Consider the following 22,731-nt stretch of genomic DNA (forward strand, 5'->3'; position numbering starts at 1 on the left):
CTATACTACTCTGTAGAATTTCAGTGTAGAAATAAGTGCTTGTATAACCTACACAACCCAAATGGAAGCTGCCACTTCCTTTACATAATTCTTCAAGTAATATATACCACAGTTTTTATGTCAAATCCTGAAATGGTTAAAATACTAAATTGAAAGCTGTGTCTAAATCAGTGCAGCTGGGGCGCCTGGGTGGCTCAGTGGGTTAAGTCTCTGCCTTCAGCTCAGGTCATGATCCCAAGGTCTTGGGATCTAGCCCCGTATAGGGCTCTCTGTTCAGTGGGGAGCCTGCTTCCCTCTTCTCTGCCTACTGCTCTGCCTACTTGTAATCTCTCTGTCAAATTAAAAAAAAAAAAAATCTTTAAATCAGTGCAGCTGCCCGTAAGTATTACCAACAGCTAACGTTTAATGATGGCTTGCCATGGCCAGACCCTATTAATAACACATTACATGAATGAACTCGTTTAGTACATGTTGTCTGGATACTGTAAGTATTTAATAAAAATAATAGTTTGATAGCAAGGAAGGGTCATTCAGGAGAACTGAAAACTAAGCAGAGAAACTTAGATTTGGTGACACTGGGAACCCAGTGTGTATCTTCAGAAAGAGAAAGGATGTTGAAAACATCTTGGAGTCTTGGACCCAGTATCTTCTGTTTCAAGGGCACATGCTCTGCGTTGAGACTCTTTGGGCATGTGCTTCCTACTTTACCTGAATTTGAAGCTCTTTGAAATCTAGTCTGTCTTATCCAGTGTTTTACACTTTGCAAGATAGTGAGTAGGTATTTCTTGGTTTTGGCACAGAATGGATTGGATCATAGGAACCAGAACTTGGACTTGAGCCAGATCACCGTAGGGTGCTGAGAAGTGACAAAGTGCTGGTGGAAGTGATTATACAGGTACAGGAGGAAAAGCAGTTATGGAACTACAGATTTTCACGTGAGGCTTTCTTTATTCAGGGAATAGGATTTAATAGTTACTTGTTATTGTCACACAGCATCTCTGATTTTCTTAGGCATTGTTGTATGTTTTCTAGCTTTATGAAATGTGGGTGGTCTTCACATTGTAGTTCTAACCTTCCTGATGAAAGATGGGGATCACTGTCTTAATAAATGTGATTGGAGAGTTTACCTATAATCAGCATGCATATTGTCTATATACAGAGCTTTCCATGAGGCTGGGCGGGGGGGTAGAAGCTGGTTGCAGTGATGTCTCTGGGGTCTGTCCCTCTTCAGCCTAGTGAACCTCTTTTTTCTGTACTCCTGAATTTGGCATCACAAGATTGCTCTCTGTAGTTGATGGCTGACATTTGATGACTAACTAGTTATTAGAGACATTAAGCCAGTAATTATTTACTTAGTTCCTGCCAGAACCCATCACCCGGCTGGATGCATAACATTTTGGCTATTTAAATATGTATGGTACATGGTGGGCGCTTGCCTATCAGGTGTCTGAGATGGTCTCCCTGGGGGGATTTGTTAGCTGGAGTTCCCAGCCAGTGCTGTCGCACACCCCCCCGCCCCCCCCCTGCCACTTCCTGGCCAGTACTTCCCTTTACTAGACTCATTTTATGATCTGGGTTTGTCTTTTTTTTTTTTTTTTTTTAAATTTTATTTTATTTATTTATTTGACAGACAGAAATCACAAGTAGGCAGAGAGGCAGGCAGAGAGAGGATCTGGGTTTGTCTTATGGATTCTTGCGTTTTGAGAGCTCCTGTTGCCTGGTAGACTTGATACAGAGCAATGCCTTGAGAAAGCAACGTAGAAGGAGCCAGCCTTTCTCAGATTCAAAGAGAAAAAGGCTTGAATAGTGAGTAACCTGGAGTGACCCTGAACAAAGGGCTTTCCCTAGAGTAGGCCCTCATTAAGGCTGGGGAAACAAAGAGTGACTCCACTTTGTCATTTTCATTCCCTACTACTTTTGAAAATGTGTGTTGGGAGCAGTAATCAGTGGAAGATAATGGGAGAAGGAGGCAGTAGACTAGAGGAAGGAAGGAGCTGGGATAGGTTATAAGAGAAAAGCAAATGAGTCTCTTAGTTCTCCATGCTGCCTTCCCTTTTTCTGATCCGTCTTCTAACTCAGTAAAGTGATGGTAGTCTCCAGGGACCGGTCCAGTTTCTGAATATGCTGTTTGTACAACTAATTGTACACTTGGAATATTTGGGGATTGTTTGTTTTTAAGATATGGCTTAATAAAGTTTCTATACGTGGTTGAAAAGGTGTGGAACCAAGGATAAAGGCTCATCTGTCCACTGGTTAAAATATTTTAGTGCACACGTAAATTATCCGATTGGGTTTGATATATGTTTATCCTTCTCTAAGAAAAAAAAGCCTCCAGCACTTAAGATTTCAATAAACTGTATCACTTTGTTTTTTTCTTTTCAGTAGACTTTAAACGAGTGAGAATAAATATATTTTATTGTTGGTGCAGTTCCTTGCCCCTATTTCTGAAGGTTCTCTTTTACTCTGTAACTGGAAACGCCTCAGCGAAAGTAGAAACTGGGTGTCAGGTGTTTCTGGATTACATTTTGAGATAAACCAGAATTCCTACCTGAACACAGGTGTGTACTGCTTCAGTCCTGATTGGTTGGCGATTCTTTTACAAAGCACACAAAAGACAGTTTGTGAATTTATCTTGGTGGGTGGTTGTGACTGGTATTGGCTTGGTTGCTGTGGTCATCTTGACCGGTAGTTATTTATTTACATAATTTTTTCACCATCAGAAAGTACATAGAGTGCTTTTGACTTCCTGGAAAAAGAACTTTGATTTTTACCTTAATTTTATTACAGAGTTAGTCAACACACTATTCCTACAAAAAGATCTTTTAATAATTTTTCTTTTTTGCTAGCTCTCCAATTCTTTGTCCGTAAGTATGAATGCCTGAATTTTGTTCTGTTCTAAGGATCCCTCTTCTGTTTGATTTGTAAACCATTTTGAGACCCTTTGTTGTGTTTGGGGCATTCTTGTGTGCTACTGATGTTTTCGGAAGCTGGCGAGGTTGGGATTTTTCTCCATCAACATTCCTTCGGATCATCAGACCTTGGTTACATCCCACACATGGGGGTATGTGTTGATTTATCCACTTGATCTGTGTGCTTGTGTCATTGGAACCAAGGAAAAGTTCCATAGCTGATTTTGGAAATCAGCTTGAAGGTTATATGTCAAATTCAACTAATAAAAGTTGTAACAAAAATCCAGTTCGTAATATTTCCTCTAATTTCCAAGCAAGTTGAGCTACGTTGTTCTATAACAAATGCTTCTTTGGGATGGAGTAAGGAATCTTCTAGAGTGGAACTATAGTGTGAATGTCTTGAGTATTTCAGTGCCAGAAAAGTTTAATTATACTTGACTTTTTAAGTCAGTGACTTTCAGAAGTTTTGCCTGTGTCTTGAGTAATGAGGGCACTTTAAATTGGTTTATACTCCACACATTGCATATACAGTTGACCCTTGAACAACATGTAAGTCCACTTACATGTGGACTTTTTTCTGATAAATTACCGTACAGTACTGTAAGTGTATTTTCTCTTCCTTATGTTTTTCTTAATAATGTTTTCTTTTCTCTAGCTTACTTTAGTGTAAGAATACAGCATATAATACATATAACATCCAAAATATGTATCAATCGACTTTATGTAATTGGTAAGGTTTCCAGTCAATGGTAGGCTATTTAGTAGTTAAGTTATTGTAGAGTTCAAAAGTTGCACAAAGATTTTCAACTGTGTGGGAGTGGGGGAGTGGGGGAGGAGTTGGTGCGCCTAATCCCCATGTCATTCAAGGGTCAACTGAACACACATACTCACACCCACACACACGCATATAAAATGAAGCAAAAGTTTTGCGAAGCTATTTCATTATTGCATGGCTCCATGTGATACTATTTTCTTTTGTTTTATTCTGTGTTACTAGGCAGAAATTGTCAGTCCTGACCTACTGAAATGATGACTCCCTTACTAGGTCACAGCCTTCAGGAGGCAGAATGCTGCTTTCAGTAGACTTCACTTCTTTTGGTAGGTTCTTAATATGTTTGTGTACCAGGTCACTCCTTTACCATGTTTAGAAGTCACACACTATGATAGAGTTTCTGTGAATGGTCCACTGTCCTATCCTTTCTACCTCTGTGTGGTAGAAAGGTCTCACATATCTGAGGTGTCTTGAGATGCAGTATGGATTTTAGTGCATCTCAGAAATCATCTCTGAGAACTGTCCTACGATCATGAGCTTATAAGCATTCTCCCCAGTAAGTCCTCTTCTAGGTTGACCTCTGCACCCCTCACCCCTACCACATCAGTGAATAAGGATAAATGCTTAAAAATTAGGCAGGACTGAATGATTTCTAACCTTGTTGCCTGATGGAGCACAGTGTCACAGAGCCTGCCCCCGGCAGATTATGCGCACCTGCTAACTCACCCAAGGGAAAGCTCATGGATAGCAATGTCTGACGAATTTCTGCCTTATTCTGAAGATTTCTCTGCCATTATTCTTACTGGCCTACTGTCTGTCCCCCTTAGAGGAAAACCACTTGAGAAGTTGAGGCTACTTAACTTCACTTTCTAATCGTTGGACTCTAGCCTATATCTGTCAGACATGTGATGTCTGTGTTGGAGGGAAAGCTGCATTTTCTTTGAAACATAAGGTTACTGTAATAAACTGGTAATTGGTTAGAGATACTTTTCTAAATTGTGATCATATGGACTACATGTTAGCTTATACAAAATGTTAGAGGATCGTGCCTTTCATTTCTTTGTATTTTCATATAACAGAAGTTTGCCTCATTCATCTTTCAGAATTTTAAAACAATTTAAAAAATTTCTTATGAACATCTTTTCAAGGTGTACTCTGCAGATAGAGTCTGTTTGCAGGTTATGGTTTGCATGGTATTCACACAGGTGTGGCCTTATTCCACTGTTATGATGGTCCTATGAGATGGGCAGAACAGATGGCATTATTCCCTTTTGGGGCAGGAAAGTAGTCCCTGAAAGATTAAGTGACTTACCCAAAGCCATATAGATTGGATTTGAGTCTACTTCTTTGTTTGTTTGTTTGTTTGTTTGTTTTAAGATTTTATTTATTTGTTTGACGGACAGAGATCTCAAGTAGGTGGATAGGCAGGTAGAGAGAGAGAGGAGGAAGAAGCACACTCCCTGCTAAGCAGAGAGCCTGATCCGGGGCTCAATCCCAGGACCCTGAGATCATGACATGAGCCAAAGGTAGAGGCTTTAACCCACTGAGCCACCCAGGTGCCCCTAGCAAACTCCCTGCTGAGCAGAGAGCCCAATGCAGGGCTCAATCCCAGGACCCTGAGATCACGACCCGAACCAAAGGCAGAGATTCGACCCACTGAGCCACCCAGGTGCCCCTGTTTTTTTTTTTGTTTTTTTAAATGTTTTTATTGTGTTACGTTAATCACCATAGAGTACATCATTAGTTTTTGATGTAGTGTTCCGTGATTCACTCTTTGCGTGTAACACCCAGTGCTCTTGCAATCTGTGCCCTCCTTAATGCCCATCAACGGGGTTACCCATCCCCCCTACCTCCCTCTAAAACCCTCAGTTTGTTTCCCAGAGTTCATAGTTTCTCATGGTGCGTCTCCCCCTTGGACTTTCCCTCCTTCATGTTTCCCTTCTTTCTTCTAATGTACTCCATGCTATCCCTTGTGTTCCACAAATAAGTGAAACGGTATGATGATTATCTTTCTGTGATTGTTGAATCTACTTCTTGTGACCTAGACCCCACACTTTCCATGACATCGTGCAGTATCTCTGCCAATCGTCAGCACAGTCAAGCCTTGTTCTGATGCTTTGGTGTCACCGTGAGTAGTCACGGAACCTGAGAACCTGGTGATGCCCTGGAGGCTGCTGAAATTTGTCAGGATCTTTGCTTTGGCATGAAGTGGGTCTCCGCTGCCTGTTGCCTCTGCTGCTTCTGCTGTACTGCCATCAGCTCTCTTTGTCCAGGCTGTCATGCCCGCCTCTTGTCCTCACCACTGTCTGATTTGGTATTTCTAATTGGTTACCTGGTGTGGAGCGTCTGGGCAGTCTGGTTGATTGCGACAGTATCAGTCAAAAGATGATAATGAAGGGCGCCTGGGTGGCTCAGTGGGTTAAAGCCTCTGCCTTCGGCTTAGGTCATGATCTCAGGGTCCTGGGATCGAGCCCCACACTGGCCTGCTTCCTCCTCTCTCTGTCTCTGCCTGTCTCTCTGCCTACTTGTGACCTCTGTCTGTCAAATAAATAAATTAAAAAAAAAAAAAAAGATGATAATAAGATCCTGAGCCATAATCCTGTGAGTGATGCTCTCTGGTCAGAGACCATTTTGGCTTCTTCCTTCTTGGCTGTATTTTGAGTGGTTGAGTTTGTTGGAAAAGTGATCTCTTGAGAAGTAGGATGGGACTGTAATATGTAAATACGTTTTTTACATGTTTATCTTCTGTTGGCTTTTCTTCTTGGTACAGTTGAATAAAGCACATGTTTGCATTAATGTTATGAAATTGTGACTATATTTGGGCATCTCAGTTCTTTTTGTAAATGTTAGATTTTTAAACACTTCTATAAAATCACTCTGAGTTTTCAAGTAGGATTACTGCCTTGACCCAATAAGCAAGTGCTTTTAAGCTGGGTTTCACCATTAACCATTTTCCCCAATAATGTGTTATGTTCTTGCTCTCATCTCCCTCTCCTCCCTTCCTCCCAGCTGATACTTGGATACCACATAAATTTTCTTGTTTTTTTGTATGGTTGAAATTGCTTCCCCAAATATTCAATTTTATGTCTTCTTGTCATCTGCTTCAAAAAGTAAAAAAAAAAAAAAAGAAAAAATGGTGACAATGAGACCATATTTCTATAACTGAAACCAATTCTTCTCTACTGAATATTTTTAGGCAAACACTATAAATGGCATTTGATCCTCATTAACATAAATGGGAGTTATATAACATTTGTGACTGAAAAGGCTGTTGGACTATGTCTTTTCTGTGAATTTCTTAATAAACTGCTAAATCCCAATACTCAGAAATAACAGGAGCTTTTAATAGCCTATTTGAAGTGCTGTAATCCTCATTTTGCATCCTAGGCCCATAGCAGTATCTCAGTGAATACCTAGATTTATACATAGGACATCTCCAAAAATATTGGGATGCGATTTGAATAAGTTGAAAGTAGAGTCAAAAAAAATATTTTCCCTATGACTCAAGAAATGAGGCTCAGAAAAAAATAACAATTTCAAAAAGCATTGTTACCCTTTCTTTCATTCTCCAAATATTAGAGAATAAATAAAAGATGCTCCTGATGTCAGAACAAAAGCTTTTGATATCCAATATAGTTATTATATGTTTTGGTTATAAGGTCTCAGGGATAATCATTGTAAAGATGTCTTTCCTTTCAGATAAAAGTGAAATTCCAAATAAAAGTTTGTTTTGTGTATACCTAATTTGAAAACTCAACTTTAGCAATTATTTAGAAGTAGTGACTATGTATTTTTCCCTCTTAGTGTCGTTTAAGAGTATTTTAGTAAGTATTCGTATATAGTATCTCAATCGGAGCTATGAGGGGATCCAAGTGGTTACCTTGACAAAATAAGACAAATCTCTTAGGGCTGGGAGGAATCTCGGAGACGCCTGTCCGCTTCCTTGTGGGACAGATAAGCAAAGATCCAGGTAGCTTGCCTCAGACCTTACAGCGGACTGTGGCCCAGTTAGGCTGTGTCCTCCCCTTCCTTTCTCCTCTCTTCAGTGGTTTTGAGATTTTGTTCCTTTCCATTCCTTTCTTTGGTTTTGACATTCCTGATGGCTCTGTGAAGGTCAAGTGACAGATTCCTTTGCTGACCTTACAGGGCGGGTTTGGAAGCTTTTCATTCACTCTGTAGCACGCAGAAAGTTTTCTCAAGTGGAAGATAGGCAGCTTACTAATGATGGCAAAGGCAGAAGGGGGACAACATTGCCTTGAGAACAGGCTCTCTGGCGTCACTTTTATTCCCTTACAAAAGTAAAAATTCATTTAGCTTTCAAATTGAAGGAAAAAAAATCTGAAACTAAACTGCCCCCTCCCCCCAACACACACACACACACACACACACACACACACCCCAAAAAACAAACAAAACCCCAAGGGCCCTGGGCTGATGCCTTTCTTTTGTATGAACTGAGGTCCTCAGAGACAGATGACTTAATAGAGCTGTCAGAAGCACATCTGCTTTAAAATAAGTGCATTTAAAAATTTTTTAATGTAGTATTCTATTTTTGGCATATAACCTTTTTCTCTGGAGGAGCCATAGATTTTACTGTTGTTAATAAACTGTCATTCATTTGCAGAGATGCATTCAATAAAGGTAGAACACAAAGTAAATGCCAGCCATTGCATCAACAGAATTGTAGGTGACTTTTAGCAGGACTTACTGATGTCACCCAGAGAAGGGAGAGGGTGAGAGACAGAGAGAAAGACAGTGGGGAGGGAGTGAAGGAGGAAAAGAGGAAGAGGTAAAACAAAAATAAAAAAGGAAAGGCTTAGATCTATTTAGCACGATCAAAGAGGAGGATCAGAAAAGATCGTGTCTGTTTCTGTGGCTTGCTGTGTTCTCTGTGGATCTTGTAACTCTGTGATTATCATGCACTGTGGCAAGACGCCACCCTCAAATTGGTCTGCCAATTTGAAGAATCATTTTCTTGCTTATTTTTATACTCCTAAGGACAGGGAAAAAGATGGAGGGAGCCTAAATGGTGTGGTTTCCTCCGACCATTATTGTTGTAAATCCTATGGGTCCTGAAATAACTGACTATTCCTGTAGTTTCAAGCTGCCTGGCCGCTCCAAAGACTTGGCACTTGAGCGGGAAATGATTAGCTCCTTCCTTTAAACCTTGTCACCACAGTTTAAGTGGGTCACAAGTTGGAGAATGGGATTTCAGAAATAAACTGCCTTTTTGATGGAAATCCTCTAGTTCTTTATAAAACTTCGAGCTTTTCCAACACATAGTTGGCTATAAAATAAAGTGGTTTCAAATTTATATGTCTTAAGTAACTTAAATATTAGAGTAGGTATTTAGTTTTCCGGACAGAAATTATCAGGAGCCTGGGCATTTTAACTTGGTACATCTTCCTTTTATCTTTTTCCTTGATGATTAAAGATAGTAACAGTCCAGTTACTCTCTGGTTATGGGTTTATGCTTTATTAACTAGTAAACTGTGACAGAACTTGGGTTCCTTTTGGTTGGCTGGTACATGATCTTGACTAATTCTTCTTTGTAGACTGACTTCCACTGACTGAGGAGGGTAATCTTGTGGGCGGAAGAGTTGCACCTGTTTCTGAGGCTGAAGATTGGTTATTGTTTTAACTTCCTTAGATTACTCAGATGTTTAGGGGAAAATGATATAAATGACCTCTTCATTTTAGGTAAGCTTGTTTGTTGTTGTTGTTTTTGAAGGGTTGCCACTGATGCTTATTTCCGGAGTTGCACGCTGGTAAAATATACAGCATGAAAGGATATGAGGTTATTTTTATATGCTTTAAACTTAAACTCTCCAAATATGCACATATTAGGCATATTGACAATGGCAAAGCTTTAAGGAAATGACATTTAGACTCTAGGGTGTTTTTTTTTCCCTCTTATGTTTCATTATAATTCTACTAGGAAAGGGTATTTGGGGTCATTATTACAATATTTTTTGGTATCCTCCCTCCCAGCTGGACACACTGACTTCAACGTTCTTGTATGGATACTTTCAAAAACAATTTTTTTTTTCTTTTCCACTTCCGTGATCCTTCAAACATTTAATTAGGCTGAATGAGAATAGGAAAGACTGCTCTCTGAGTTTATTGGAGAACTTGTCTTCAGAGAGAATGGTATTTGTTTTTGTGGGTTTGAAAATGGGGCCTCTTTAGACTACTAGCCATTTTTTATGGTGTATTTTTTTTAATTGAGACATAATTTACGTATTATATTATATTATAATACAACATAATGATTTGATATTTGTGTGTATTGTTAAAGAAATGATGATTTAGGGACACCTGGGTGGCTCAGTTGGTTAAGTGTCTGCCTTCAGCTCAGGTCATGATCCTAGGGTCCTGGGATCAAGTTCCACGTCTGGCTCCTTGCTCAGCTTTGTTCTCCTTCTGCCTCTACCCCTTGCTTGTGCTCTCTCTCTCAAATAAATAAATAAAATCATTTTTTAAAAAAGAAATAATGGTTTATAAAAATTCTACCATAAGTTTGACTATTAATGGTCATAACTATTAATAAGGAGTTTCAGTATGATTATATGTAAGGAAAATATGTATTTAATTTTAAGGACTATGTTAAATATTTTGATGATGTCTCATAGCAATCATTATACTGTTGGAAATATATCTCATCCAGTTTTTATACTCTTTCCACTATTTTGCTTTTGGACGAAATATTGACGTGATAATAATTGTGGTTTATGCTACAAACATTGACCGTCTGTTCTGTTTCAGGTATCCTGTGGGGCTTTGGAGGTTAAGTGAGAATGAGTCCTACGTTGAGGACTTTTCCTTGTAGGTGGGCAGAACTGAGACACTCTGATCACTGCATAGAAACAGTGCTGCGATGACTTGTGCAAGGAGAGATTGATTGAGAGGAGCAAGGTCCACAGGCCTAAGGGAAATAAAACAGGCAGTGGGGGTGGGAGCTGCATTTCGGATGAAGGAGATGATTGTCTGATCAAAGACAGTGGAGGTATGAAGCCATTCAGAATATGGCACAAAGCCTGCTGACAGGGCCCCTGAAGGGGGAAATAGCCAAAAAAATTCTGGGGAAAAGAGCTGAGTCCAAGTGTCAGACAGGCTTTTATTGCTAGTCGAGGAATTTGGGGTTTATTCCACCTTGTGTTTTTTGCATAAGTGGAAATATCATCACCATTATCTTTATCATTATTATTATTATTATTGGTTATTTTCCTAAAGGAGAGAATAGAGCTCTTGGAGCTCTTTTGGAGAGGTGTAGTAGGTATGTATGAAAATAGAATAAGGAATCAGATTTAGAAAGAAAAAGTAAACTACTGTAAAGGAAGCAAGGAGTGTTATAGCTTGGAGAAACATCTCAGCCACGGGTATAACTTTTGGAAGCTCATCCAGCAGGATAGATGGAGCAAGGTAGCACAGTAAAGCCTCATCCGGCTGCTGTTGCTCACGAAGCGTACTGTGTTTCTGAGGCACTGGGTGGACTTACAGAAGGGAGCCCAGTGGATGGCAGTGGAGTCAGGGCAAATCTGCACACTAAGAGAGATCAGGAAAGGCTCCAAGATCATCTATGCTAAGAGCTCAGGTCAGCCGGGAAACTTGTTATTACATTCCCTGGGGAAAAAAAGAACCAGAGGGACCCAAGAGTTATTAACAAAAAGAAAATCAAGTCATTTGGCTCTTAGGAGAGTGAGGGTGGCATGAATGAGATAAGAGATGGATTTCACAGTAGAGAGCCAAATGAGGGCTGCCTTCTTGGCCGTGATGTCATGAAGTCCAGACTTAGCCGTGAAGAAAAAAAAAAAAAGAAGTAACCCTAACAACTGGCTCAGGAAAGCGTATTTTAAAATGTCCAGTGAGAGCAGAACTCCCGTGATTCCTCGAGGAAATATGGTGACCTACATGAAGTTCCTGAGGCCAGAAGCCACCAAGAAACCCTAGTGAAGTGTTTGCTGCTCTCCTCGACTTCATAGCAGATTCAGGTCCAACACGGAGCAACCTGTCTCTATAGAGAGCGGGGGTTCCAACACCTCCTTCAAGAATGGTCGCCCTGGGATCAAGTAGGTCATCCCTGCCTCCAGAGTGCAGAAGAATCCAGCAGGAGACAGGGTCTGATGATGCTAGGAAGAAGTGTCTAGAACAAAGACCTGTGTCTGGATTTTCATAGGATGAACTAACCCTGCTACAGAAAGGACCAGATTGGGGCACTGAAGTGGGGGAGCTAGCCAGGGAAAACATAAAATTAGCCAACTTAAAGTTTTGATGCTGTCATATTTTTTCTTCTTTCTCTTGGGCCTGTGGTAGTAATCAATATATGGAAAAACTCGAATGTTGGTAGAAACTGCAGTGTTGTAGGACAGTGAGGGAGCGGGGAATGACTGAACCTTTCCGGATGCGTTCAGATGTGGCCACTCAGCCTTGGCTACCAGGGGGCTTCCTCTCTGGTCCTTCTAACCTTAAAAGTATCGGAAGGTTTCAGCATCTTCAGTCTCTTATAGTATAGGGGAAAACAGAACATGGTGTTTGGGAATAGGTCTTTAATCCCCTCTGACTTGTAGGGCGCTGAGATGCATGCCTAGAGATGAAGGTATGAAGACAGGCCTTACCTGGTGGAATCCTTCTCTAGTTCATGTAAAACAAACTCTGGAATGGGTGTAGAGAAGGGTTTTTTCATCTTTGTCTGACTTTTTTGGTAAGAGTCAGGGTCAGGGTACATAGAAAGAAAACCTGGTTTGCCTGTTTTTCTTGTGTACGTCTGCCTTGTGTTTTGCCAGGAACAAAGTAAAACTTTGAGCCTATCTAGATTCACTCATTCAGTGTATCATGTAAATTAATTTCTAATTGACTCATATCCTCACTATTTTATTGAAACAACAGCATTTTTTTTTTTTAAGCAACAAATTTCATAGCAGTGGAGTAGTTTGGAAGATGTAAGGGTCTAAAAATTTTTGGCTGGTTGGTTACCACTCCCTCTGGCAGAGATAGTAATGTTAAACTTTAACATGACGCTGGATGTTGTAATCCTCCAAGGGAGAGAAGTGGTTGTGCTCTAAGGTCATGGCTGGCAAAGGCACCTGTGTCCAGTCCAGAGGGCTGTGGATTCGGCAAGCATACATTGTCCCACACCCGCCCCCCTTAGATGGGCTTCTCAGCAGCTCTCATCGGCGGTGACAGATAATAATCATTTTCCTGGGTAGTTATTTTTTTCCACCTAGATTGAACAGTGTGCCTTTTCAGGTTTTATTTCTCAAATATATTCACAGTTGTTTGATGGTACAAGTAAGGGATTTTTAAAAGTATCTCCACATAATTTCATGTTTGATATTAATAAAAGCATATTCCATTTCCATGGCTTGAGTTTAGTGCTGTGACCTTTTCAGGTAGGTGATACCTATAATCTCACTAATTTATTTTTTTTTTAAAGATTTTATTTATTTATTTGACAGAGAGAAATCACAAGTAGATGGAGAGGCAGGCAGATAGAGAGAGAGGGAAGCAGGCTCTCTGCTGAGCAGAGAGCCCGATGCGGGACTCGATCCCAGGACTCTGAGATCATGACCTGAGCTGAAGGCAGCGGCTTAACCCACTGAGCCACCCAGGCGCCCTAATCTCACTAATTTAATAGAAGATGGTATTCGTGCTATTTAAAAGTATTATAGGAAGATTTTTTTTTTCTTTTTCGGTAAAAATTCAGCCACAGTAACATGGTTAAAGTATGGCTTTAAGCCCATGTGATTATAAATTGAAGTTAGTTTAAAAAGAAAAATAAAATTGTTCCCTTCGTCCCAGAATGCTTACCTTGCTAAATGTATTAGTTTCCTGGGGCTGCTGTGATGAATGACAACAAGTGGGTAGCTGAAAACGACAGAAATGTCTTCTCTTACAATTCCGGAGGGCAGAAGTCCGAAATCAAGATGTCCACAGGGCCATGCTCCCTCCAGAGGTGTGACTCTTAGAACTAACTTAGTTCCCACATTCAGCGAGCTTGTTGGCAGCTCAGGAAATTGCTGTAGAGACCAGCGGGATGATGGTATGGAAGTGGCTGCAATCAGGTTCACTTTGTTTTTTGGTTCAGTGGTCTTTCTAGCGCATACAGTCACCTCTGTATGGAAAGGTTGGACTGTGAGTATTCAGAGTGCAGTAGAAGCCTGTAAGCCCCCCAAACTGTGTGTACTGACCTGTGTTCAGAAGTCATAATTCTCCAACTTGTAAAAGTTCTCTCTCTCTCTCTGCAGCTTAAAAATCCAAATCCAACCCAGAAGAATACTTTCAGGAATACCTTGACAATTCGTAAATTGCACAGGAGATACCCCCAAACAGGAAAGGACAAGGAGTGACTCTGCCCATCTGTGGGGAGGGTCGTGTAGTGAAATGGAAAAGGCTAGGTCAGGTGGCTTGATTTTGATCTTGATTCAGCTCACTGCTGGTTAGCTGGCCAAATCACCTCATTTCTGAGCCCTTTTATCAGATGAGATGAGTGATAAAGTTCCTTCCCGTTCTGTTCTAAGGGTTAATATCACTGGTTTTCATTCCACATGCAGGTTTTTTCACCCCAGCAGCTTCTGGCTAGGAACCTCTTAATATTGTTTTTGTGTTCATAGCAACTAGTACCATGACTTCCTCACGGTAGGGAACTTATGAACTGGGCACTGCTGGAAATACTGGAAGACGACAAGTGGAAACCAAACGAGGGTATGCTGAGTGGTATGTTAAAAGCCAAAAGACACAGAGCATCTACCCCGTGTCACAAGAGCTGCAGCGAGCACCCCAGGACACAGACAGATAGATTGGTTCTGTGAGTCAGTTTCCTGCATCCCGTGGAGTCAAGAGGAAGACCAGCACACAGTAACGGGCCTCACAAACAATGGCCACTTCCGGTGGCCAGGGAGCTGGAGAGTCTCCGAGCATCTTGAGGGCACTCACAGTTCAGACAGTGCTTTCAAGCAGGGTGCTCCTGAGGCCACATTCGTAGACCGTTTCTCTTTAGATAGGCAGTGAAGTTCCTTCGATGGCTTTTTAACCCATGCTGAGAAGTTTGCAGTAATTGTGAACTCAGCAGAGTGAATTTAACTCTTGGGTGGAAGAGAAATTAGCAATCCGACTGTGGCTGCAGCAGAGTGAGAAATTCACAGCCTCCAATGTCGACTGAAATGGACTGATGTTTGTTTCCTCTGGGAAAGGGCAATGCCGTGGAAGTGTAACACGTTTCAGATTTGAATCCCAACACTCCAGTTTATTACTAGCAGTGGTGGTAGTCATGATGACAGTCAACATGTCCACAGTGCTTACTCTTTGTTCAACACTGTTGAGTGCTTCACAGAGACCCACCCGTTTATCTCCGACAGCTGTGTGCAGAGTTGCATACCGTGATGTTTAGTGCTAATTATGTCCCAGTATATTAATTGTTCTACACCAGGAAGAAAAAAAAAGTTAAGAGTATGAGTAACAAAGGAAAAATGAGGTCAAAGAATAGGACTCATAATTAATAGCAAAGAGTTAAACCGAATCAAGCGATTTCCTTTTTGTGCTGTCGATCACGTGAGGTCCTGCATCTGGTGCAATGGAAAATGCTGATAAGACAAACAAATGGGCTTGCCCTGACGTGGGTCTGCACTGGACTGAGCGAACAGTGACTGCTCAGCTCCGGCGCCCCTCACTTTTCAAGATGATCCTGGCTGATTCCATGGTGTGAAACGGCGTATGAGAGATAGGGAGGTGTCGGCAGCTCAGCCCAGAAAGCCAGGGATTGGGCAGTGGCTTCCTGTAATCGCAGTTGCTGGCTGACTGCCCCGCTCTCTGGCAGTGAATGTGGGGAGGTGGGCTGGGGGACAGCTGTGCCTAGCACTGCAGGCTCCATAGGACTGTAGAGCACCAGCCCCCCATGGCACTGCTTCAGAATGTTCTGCCTGAAAGGTGAGGGGGCTTTGGGTCCATTCGGGTGGTGAGGTTTTAGTTAGGAAAAACGATCATCTAGCATCAGAGTCTAACTCACAGTGCTCACCTAGCACTATTAAAATCAAAGTTTGGGGGAGTTTGCAAGTATGAAAGTGAAAAAAGTCATTGTTCTTTTTCATTGTTGTTGCAAACAGGAACAAAGACCTCCTGCTAGGGAGGTGGAATTTTCTTTTAGACAGAAAGGATATTTCTCTGTTTGGATGTGTTTTGTATGCATTTTCTTATTGACAAAAGTAGTTACAAGTTTAGAATTAAGGAAAGTTAATGCAAGTAGGAATGATGTACAGTTGTAGCATGAGTTCTACCAGAGAAGCCTTTATGGGGTAAGTTGCTCCTGTAAAGGATCAGAGTGAATGGGAAGGGGAAAGCTATTCTATTGCTTGAAGCTTTAGTGTGTGAATTCAGGAATGAAATTATTTTTGTTGTACAACATACTTCTTGTTCTAGCTACGTATGGACGATAGTGCTTACTAAGTACTGTAAGATGGAGAATATGTGAGTATATATAGAGACTCCCTGATTAGTTAGGCAGTGTTTCCTCTTCTTAGGCAATTATTTTTTCTTCAAACTCTATTTTTGTTCCAGCTCTTATCTTAATGTAATTAATTTAGACATTTGAGAATGTGTGGGTCTGTGAGATTGTTGGAATGGAAGAGTTAAAATGAATTCTCTTGGAACCGGAGTAGACTATTTTTTTCATATCTTTCAGTGTATGTTATTCTGTTGATGGGAAATTCTTGACAGCTTTTCAATTTTTGGAAATGAAGAGGTCCTGGCTGTCTTGCTTTGCTGATTCTCTTTGTCCACAAAGCCCACTAATGAGTTCTAGACATGGATTTTTTAGTTTCCACATTTACAGAATTAACTCTAATTTGACGCCTTAAAACCCACCACTATCTTTAATATAAAACTTTGAGTTTGGTGTGTTTGTTTCTATAGTTGGTATAAATTTGATGAAATCAAGGGGGTAAAAACAAACAAGAACATCACATTCTTCCCTCCTCTAAGAATTCAATTAGCTCTTGCACTAGAGAGTTCCTAGTTGCAGTGGATTTCTAAAGAGCTCTGTTTAAGACTGAAATGAATTTGAATAGTTCTGAAAAATAATTTTAGATAAAATGACTTATGGGCTCTCATAGTACTGTTTGTTAAAAAATGTTTGCTCAAAAAAAACACAACTAGGAGGAGCCAGAACTCAGTATTATGGGAGGAGGCTGTAGGCTAACCTAGTGTAATTTCCACAGTGTAGTTGAAATCATTATGACCTAATGATAGCTTAAGGTTTAGGATTTTTAATTGAATGCAGGTGTGGAGTTGTTGCAGGGTATGACTTCTGCAGCTTCAATGTATTTGTCTCCACCCATTCCCATAACAGCAATTTCATTTTATTTAAGAATCTATCAACTTCATGAACTCTTAGTTTCCGTGGTAACTTGGGAAATTTTAGAAAGTCAAGTGAATGGCATGTGATGACAAGCGAGTACTTTTGTGCTGAAGTGTGTGTTCAAATCAGGAATCCACAGTCCCCTTTAAAGCCCACTTTCTGATCTGCCAGCAGCCAGGACAAACAGTTGACATTTGGCTCTCTTCCTGTGATTAATAGCCTCTTGATTTACAATAATGATTTTTAGGTCGCCCTTCCATGCTTCCTGTGAGGCAAACTCACGAGAAAGTAATGGTGACTGAGCCTGAACACAGGAATATGAAAGGCTACTTGCGGACACTTTGTGTTTCCTGCTGTGTTAGTGTTTCCCTCTATAGGAGACTTTTCCAGGGGCTTTTATTAATTGGCCTATTTCTATGGCCATCTGAGGTTCTAAGGGCTCTTGAGTCTGTGGTTATGATTAGCACGGATGTTAAAGGAAAACACGATTGCCCTTCGTTTGGGTAAATCATGTTCCCATGTATTTTTTTTAATTGTTGAGAGAAAACATTCCCATCAGATGGTCTCCCACATTACTGCAGGGTTTCCTCTTCTCCATTTAGACTGTTTATTTCTAAAGTCATGTCTCTTCAGCTTTTGGTTGGTAGGGTACTAGGAAAAAGTACCTTCTTGGAAGAGAGATGTCATCTTTGTCATTGCTGTCTGCTCTTAAAACTCACAAAGTTGTAGTCACTCTCTGTTAGTGCCATTGAAGTAGCTCAGATCCATTGATTCCACCCAAGTTTATTTTCTGTGAACAATGTCTCAGCTCCCAGTCTCTCAGAAGACGTTCTCTTAGGTTCTGCCGAGGGTCCTGTGGTTAACAAAACTCTGATTGTGTTGTTCCTTCATTGTGTAATTAGTGATGCACTGTGGTCTCGGAAATGAGTTTCCAGCTAATCAAATAATGTGATTAACAGTTAAAGACCATGCATATATTGTAAACCATTTGTGGATTACGCCATTCAAAATATTAGAAAAAAATATTTTTACCACTGATACTGAGTAGAATATAAGTTTCTCTGAGATGATTCAGAATGCAAATTTCTTAATTACAGCCCTCCAGCTTCATCTTTGTAAATATTAATTATCTTTGCAATGCATCTCTAACTGTGAAGACTGGTTTTTTTTTTTCCTTTTACTTTCCAACCCATCACAAACAGATATTTTATAAAACAACATTATGTCTTATGTGATGTCACTACCGTATCAAACAGCCATACGAGTCCTTAAGCATTTAACTTGTTGCCTGGAGTACTCTGCTTGCAGACGGGTAGCAAAGCATTGGCCAACTGGCACTGGTTAGGAGACAAATCTGGATTTGTTTCCTAGAGCTTCTGTAACAAATTACCAGTAGGCAAGTGGCTTAAAACAGAAATCTCTTTTCTCATAATCTAGAAACTAGAATCCAAAATCAGGGTGTTGGCAGGGTCACGTCCCATCCGAAATCTCTTACAAAGGGTCTTCCCTTGCTTCTTCCAGTTTCTGGCGGCCTCGGGTATCTCTTGGCTGGTGGTAGTATTTCAGGCCCTGTTTTCATGTGGCCTTTTTCCTGGGGGTATCTCTGTAATTTTTATATAAGGACAAGTGTCATTGGATGTCAGACCCACCCTAATGCAGTATATGACCTCATCTTCAATGATTTCATTTGCAAGGACTCTCTTTCCAAATAAGGCCACATTCTGAGGTTCCTGGTGGATGTGGGTTTCCAGGGACACTATTCAACCCATTAGAGCAGACCATATGTAAAATCACACTGATTGAAGGTAACCTTATATGAGGTGGGCGCAGCACTGTAAGCATGACTGTCCTTGGATGCTGCACTTGAAGCTTGGTGCAAGCTTAAGACAGGTTTGCATGTGCAGGGAGAAGGGTGAAGCCTATACTAGGGTCAGTAGCCCTAATGAAAATGTTGCGTTTTTCTTTCCTATAAGTGATCCAGTTTTCCTTATGAAATCCTAGCCTGCTGAGAAAGGGAAAAACAACAGACAAAATTGAACTTGGTTCACTGCAGTCATCTCAGTGTGAGCCAAAATTTAAACAGTTGCATTAGATAGCTCAGTCAGTTGGATGACTCAGTCTTTCAGAATTCTCCTCTAGTATCCCCCTTCTCTCCAAAGTGGATTTTGTCGCTTAGTCTTCTTATTAATATAGCACAAGTGATGCATGCTAAATTATGTACTTTTGATGTAATTTTGTCATATTTGCAACATAATTTTAAAAATTATAAAACAATTATGTCCATAGTTGAGTTTAGAGAATAAAGTATTATTTTTAAAATGTCATTCTTAATGTGGAAAGGAATCATACACGTATCTTTTTGTGGTCCACGAATAATTTCAGTGTGTTTTATGAGCATCATGGACCTTTAGTTTCTGAATTTAGTATTGGGTTTTACCTAGTCAGCATTCTCCCCAGAGATTTAAACCTGGCTTTGGTGTGTTGGACTAGATTCTTTCCCTTTCTCAGCTCTTACTGCCATTGGAGATCTAGAAATCCAGTTTCATGGATTGAAAAAGTGGTAAATTCTCTGGGGTGGGTGTATCCCAGCTGCCTGCGTGCTCAGCATGGTAGGGTCCTGTCTTTATTCTTTTCTGCTTCACGAGTTACAAACTTAGGAAAGCCTTTAGGTTGTCTAATAATAGCAAAGAGTTATGTTGGAGATTACAGCTATGAACTATCTCAGGCATGTGCTTCTGCTCCCACGAGGGCCGTTTATACTAGAAACTCAGCTCTCTCCCTCCTTGTGCATCCTGGAACGGATCACAGACTGCTTTCCAGTTGTCTCGTGTATGTTGTGCATGTAAAAGAATTCCTTAGATTCTTTTCTTGGCAGCATTTGGAAAATAATGTCTGGAATCAGAAACAGATTTGTTATTTCTGTGCTGAAACAAGTGTATTTTTCAAGTTAGCTAGCAAGTAACCATTTGCTCTGGAAGGTTCCCCACCCCCTTCTTAAATCAGTGCTAAACTGTCATGGAAGCATTGAGCAAAGTTTATGCTATTTGCCATTTGATTCAGAGCATCACTTTTAAAGACTTTAATAACCAAAATGCAAAGCAATCTTGAAAATGTTGCATCTTTGTGAATCTGGACATTTTATTGTGCATACATTTAGATTTTGAGTTTTACTTAAATTAACAGCAGCTTTTAGGACTATAGCCCTTCAAGTTTCTCTATTTTCCCTCCTCCTTTCATTTAAAAATTTCGTATAATTGTTAGTCAATAACCTACAGCTACCAAGGGGAATTCACATTTGCTCAATCTGCAATTTAAAGTAGCACTTTTAATAAACGCACTGGTGATATCATGCATTTTTCAAACTGGCGGGCAAAGCCCTTGAAATTTAATAAACCAAACAAAGCTGGCCCTTTATTTCCTTTGTCTTTCCCTTGAAAAGTCTATCATGCTTTCTAGTTCTTTCTTCTTCCTGCAGTTAAAGTCTTGTTTTTAAATATGTTAATGGAAGGAGAAGCCAGCTCACCATGCTGAATAGATAATACAATATAATCTAGGAGATGCTATCCTTAAGGAATGAAAAGGCAGTTAGCAGAGCTTTGCTGCCTGAAGCTCAGAGCTGGAGGTCTGCTCATTTCTGGAGCATGCTCTGTGCGAAGGTAGTGCTCTGGGTAATTTGGTGGAACTGAATCAAATGACTCGAATTACTGTAAGCACTGGCAAAGGTTTCAGTTAAGTTCTCCATTTTAATATCTCCTGTTCCATTTTTACCTGTTCTTGTCTTCTCTTTTCCCCTCTGTCTTTTCTAGTCTCTTTTCTTTACCTACCCCCCTTACCCTCTTCGTTGGGGGAGCTGTATCATGCCTAAGCTGGATTGAACTCCTTCTAGTTACGGAGGTGTGTTCAGTAGTCTGCACACGCGTTAGTAAAGGTGATAGTTAATAGACGAAGGCAAATGAATGGATCAGTGCGATGAAGGCAATTTACCACTCGGGACACCATGTCACCACCATCCAGCAGGCACAAAGGTATGGAGGGGTATGTATTTTCCCATTTTAAACCTCAGAAGGAAACACTGCTTGAAAACAACCTAAGGGTCTTAAGCAAATTAAAAGCTTTTGTGTGATTAAGCAGCTTGTCAAGATTTTTTGTTGGGGGACATTGGGTGGGAAGGTGGATATTCTTAAGTTGAAAAGTGTCAATTATTTTATAAAATCATACATAGCAATTGAATTTGAGATGAGGAGGTCTTAACTTGACAGGCAGTACAACGACACAATGTTCATCCTCCGTGTGCTGATGACATGACACTGAGCAGGTTTTATTAGCTTAGGTTTAGATTTTTTATTGTTGTTACTGTCAAATGAGGCTGATACTGAGAGCCTTTGAGACAAAAAGCTAGGCTGACTTGAACTTGGGCTGAATTTATGTGTGTATTGCGGGGGGTGCACGATAAGAGAGATGTGAGCGTTCATGACCATTTTTTCTTTGGAATGTCTTGTTACAACAAAAAGATATAAATAACGTAAGGTGAACTCTAGGAACTGTGTGAAGTATAATGTAAGCAAACTTCTATTTAAGTGCAGAGTGGTTTTCAAAGGTCAGATTATGGATGTTTGTTCTTGAGAAATTTTACAAGACAGCATTTGAAAACAAAGAATCTCTGCTTCGGTGACCGCAAGAAGGTATCTGTGATCTTTCTTTCAAAACGGTGCAAGCTTCGCTGCTCCTGAAACTTAGGACTGGGAGTTGTAACAAATGCCTCTGCTCTCCTGAGTGAGCCACTGTTCACAGTAGGAGTGGGAGGGAGGAAAGGCTGGACGGAGGCTTCTGAGGGTGTTCTCAGGAAGGGGAGGCAGAGGGTGGCCCCATTGTTCAGGCCATGCTCAGGAGAGAGGCGGGAGTCTGGGAGATTCTAGAGGTGGCAGAATGTTGGCTGGGGAAACTGACACCGGAAGTTAAGAGCAATGGTTTTTCTCTTTCAAACGGCAAAGTTCCTTAGCAAATGCAAATGCAAAGGGGCTTTTAGAAAATACCTGGAGATGAGACGAATATGGCAGGGCAGAAGAAAATAAAGCAGGTGGAGGCCCTCACTCCCGCTGGTACTCCATTGCTCCATCCCAGCCATCTCCTGCAGATTGCGTTTTTGTTTTATCCAGACCCTTTCCTGATGCTCAGAGGACAAAGAAAGCTCTGGTCCCTTCATTTTTCCTGGAAAAGTGTTGCTAAACAGAATACCCAGCTTTATGCCAAAAAAAAAAAAAGGCCAATACTCTCCCCAGGTGGCTAATTTGTACATCTAAATTCATCCAGAATCTGCTGATATTCTGAAATACCTCTGCAGTTCATCTTATCGGGCCAAAATAAACTCTTAGGCATAAGAGTTTATTCCTCAGGGGCACCTGGGAGGCTCATTTGGTTAAGCGTCCAAGTCTTGATCTCAGCTCAGATCTTGATCTCAGGGTCCTGAGTTCAAGCCCTGAGCTTGGGCTGCATGCTGGGCTGCATGCTGGGTGTGGAGCCTACTTAAAAAAAAAAGTTTATTCGTCGGATATTGATGGGCACTGACCATATGTCAGGGGCACGCACTCCTCTGTCTCCAGGAGAGCCTCCGTCTCTGACGCCGCTGGGTTTCTTCAGCACCCAAGGCCTCTAGCTGCTTTCCTGTTCACTTGTGAGCCCTTTTGGCAGTTCCTCTTTCCCCA

General features: G+C 40.8%; 1 protein-coding gene and 1 long non-coding RNA gene across 5 annotated transcripts in view; one reads left to right on the plus strand and one right to left on the minus strand.

Annotated features, from left to right (window-relative positions):
• The window catches only part of NHSL1 (NHS like 1), a 230,029-nt gene that overhangs the window by 105,702 nt on the left and 101,596 nt on the right, over positions 1 to 22,731 (plus strand). The window contains exon 1 of one of the 4 annotated variants that reach the window (XM_004740305.3): positions 14,829 to 15,603. The exons of the other annotated variants lie outside the window; for them this stretch is intronic. Within the exon in view, the coding sequence (XP_004740362.1) occupies positions 15,588 to 15,603 (16 nt within the window). The 5' untranslated portion in view covers positions 14,829 to 15,587. Of the gene's footprint in view, positions 1 to 14,828; positions 15,604 to 22,731 lie in introns of those variants that run through there. 4 annotated transcript variants of the gene reach the window in all.
• Positions 8,933 to 14,818, minus strand: LOC123387844. The gene is made up of 3 exons (XR_006602334.1): positions 13,869 to 14,818; positions 13,489 to 13,792; positions 8,933 to 9,446 (listed from the first exon to the last, which is right to left on the minus strand). It is a non-coding gene; the product is annotated as an uncharacterized LOC123387844 (long non-coding RNA).

The sequence above is a fragment of the Mustela putorius genome, unplaced genomic scaffold (genome assembly GCF_011764305.1).
Source record: "Mustela putorius furo isolate JIRA1106 unplaced genomic scaffold, ASM1176430v1.1 tig00003863_pilon_pilon_pilon, whole genome shotgun sequence".
NCBI classification, from domain to species: domain Eukaryota; kingdom Metazoa; phylum Chordata; class Mammalia; order Carnivora; family Mustelidae; genus Mustela; species Mustela putorius.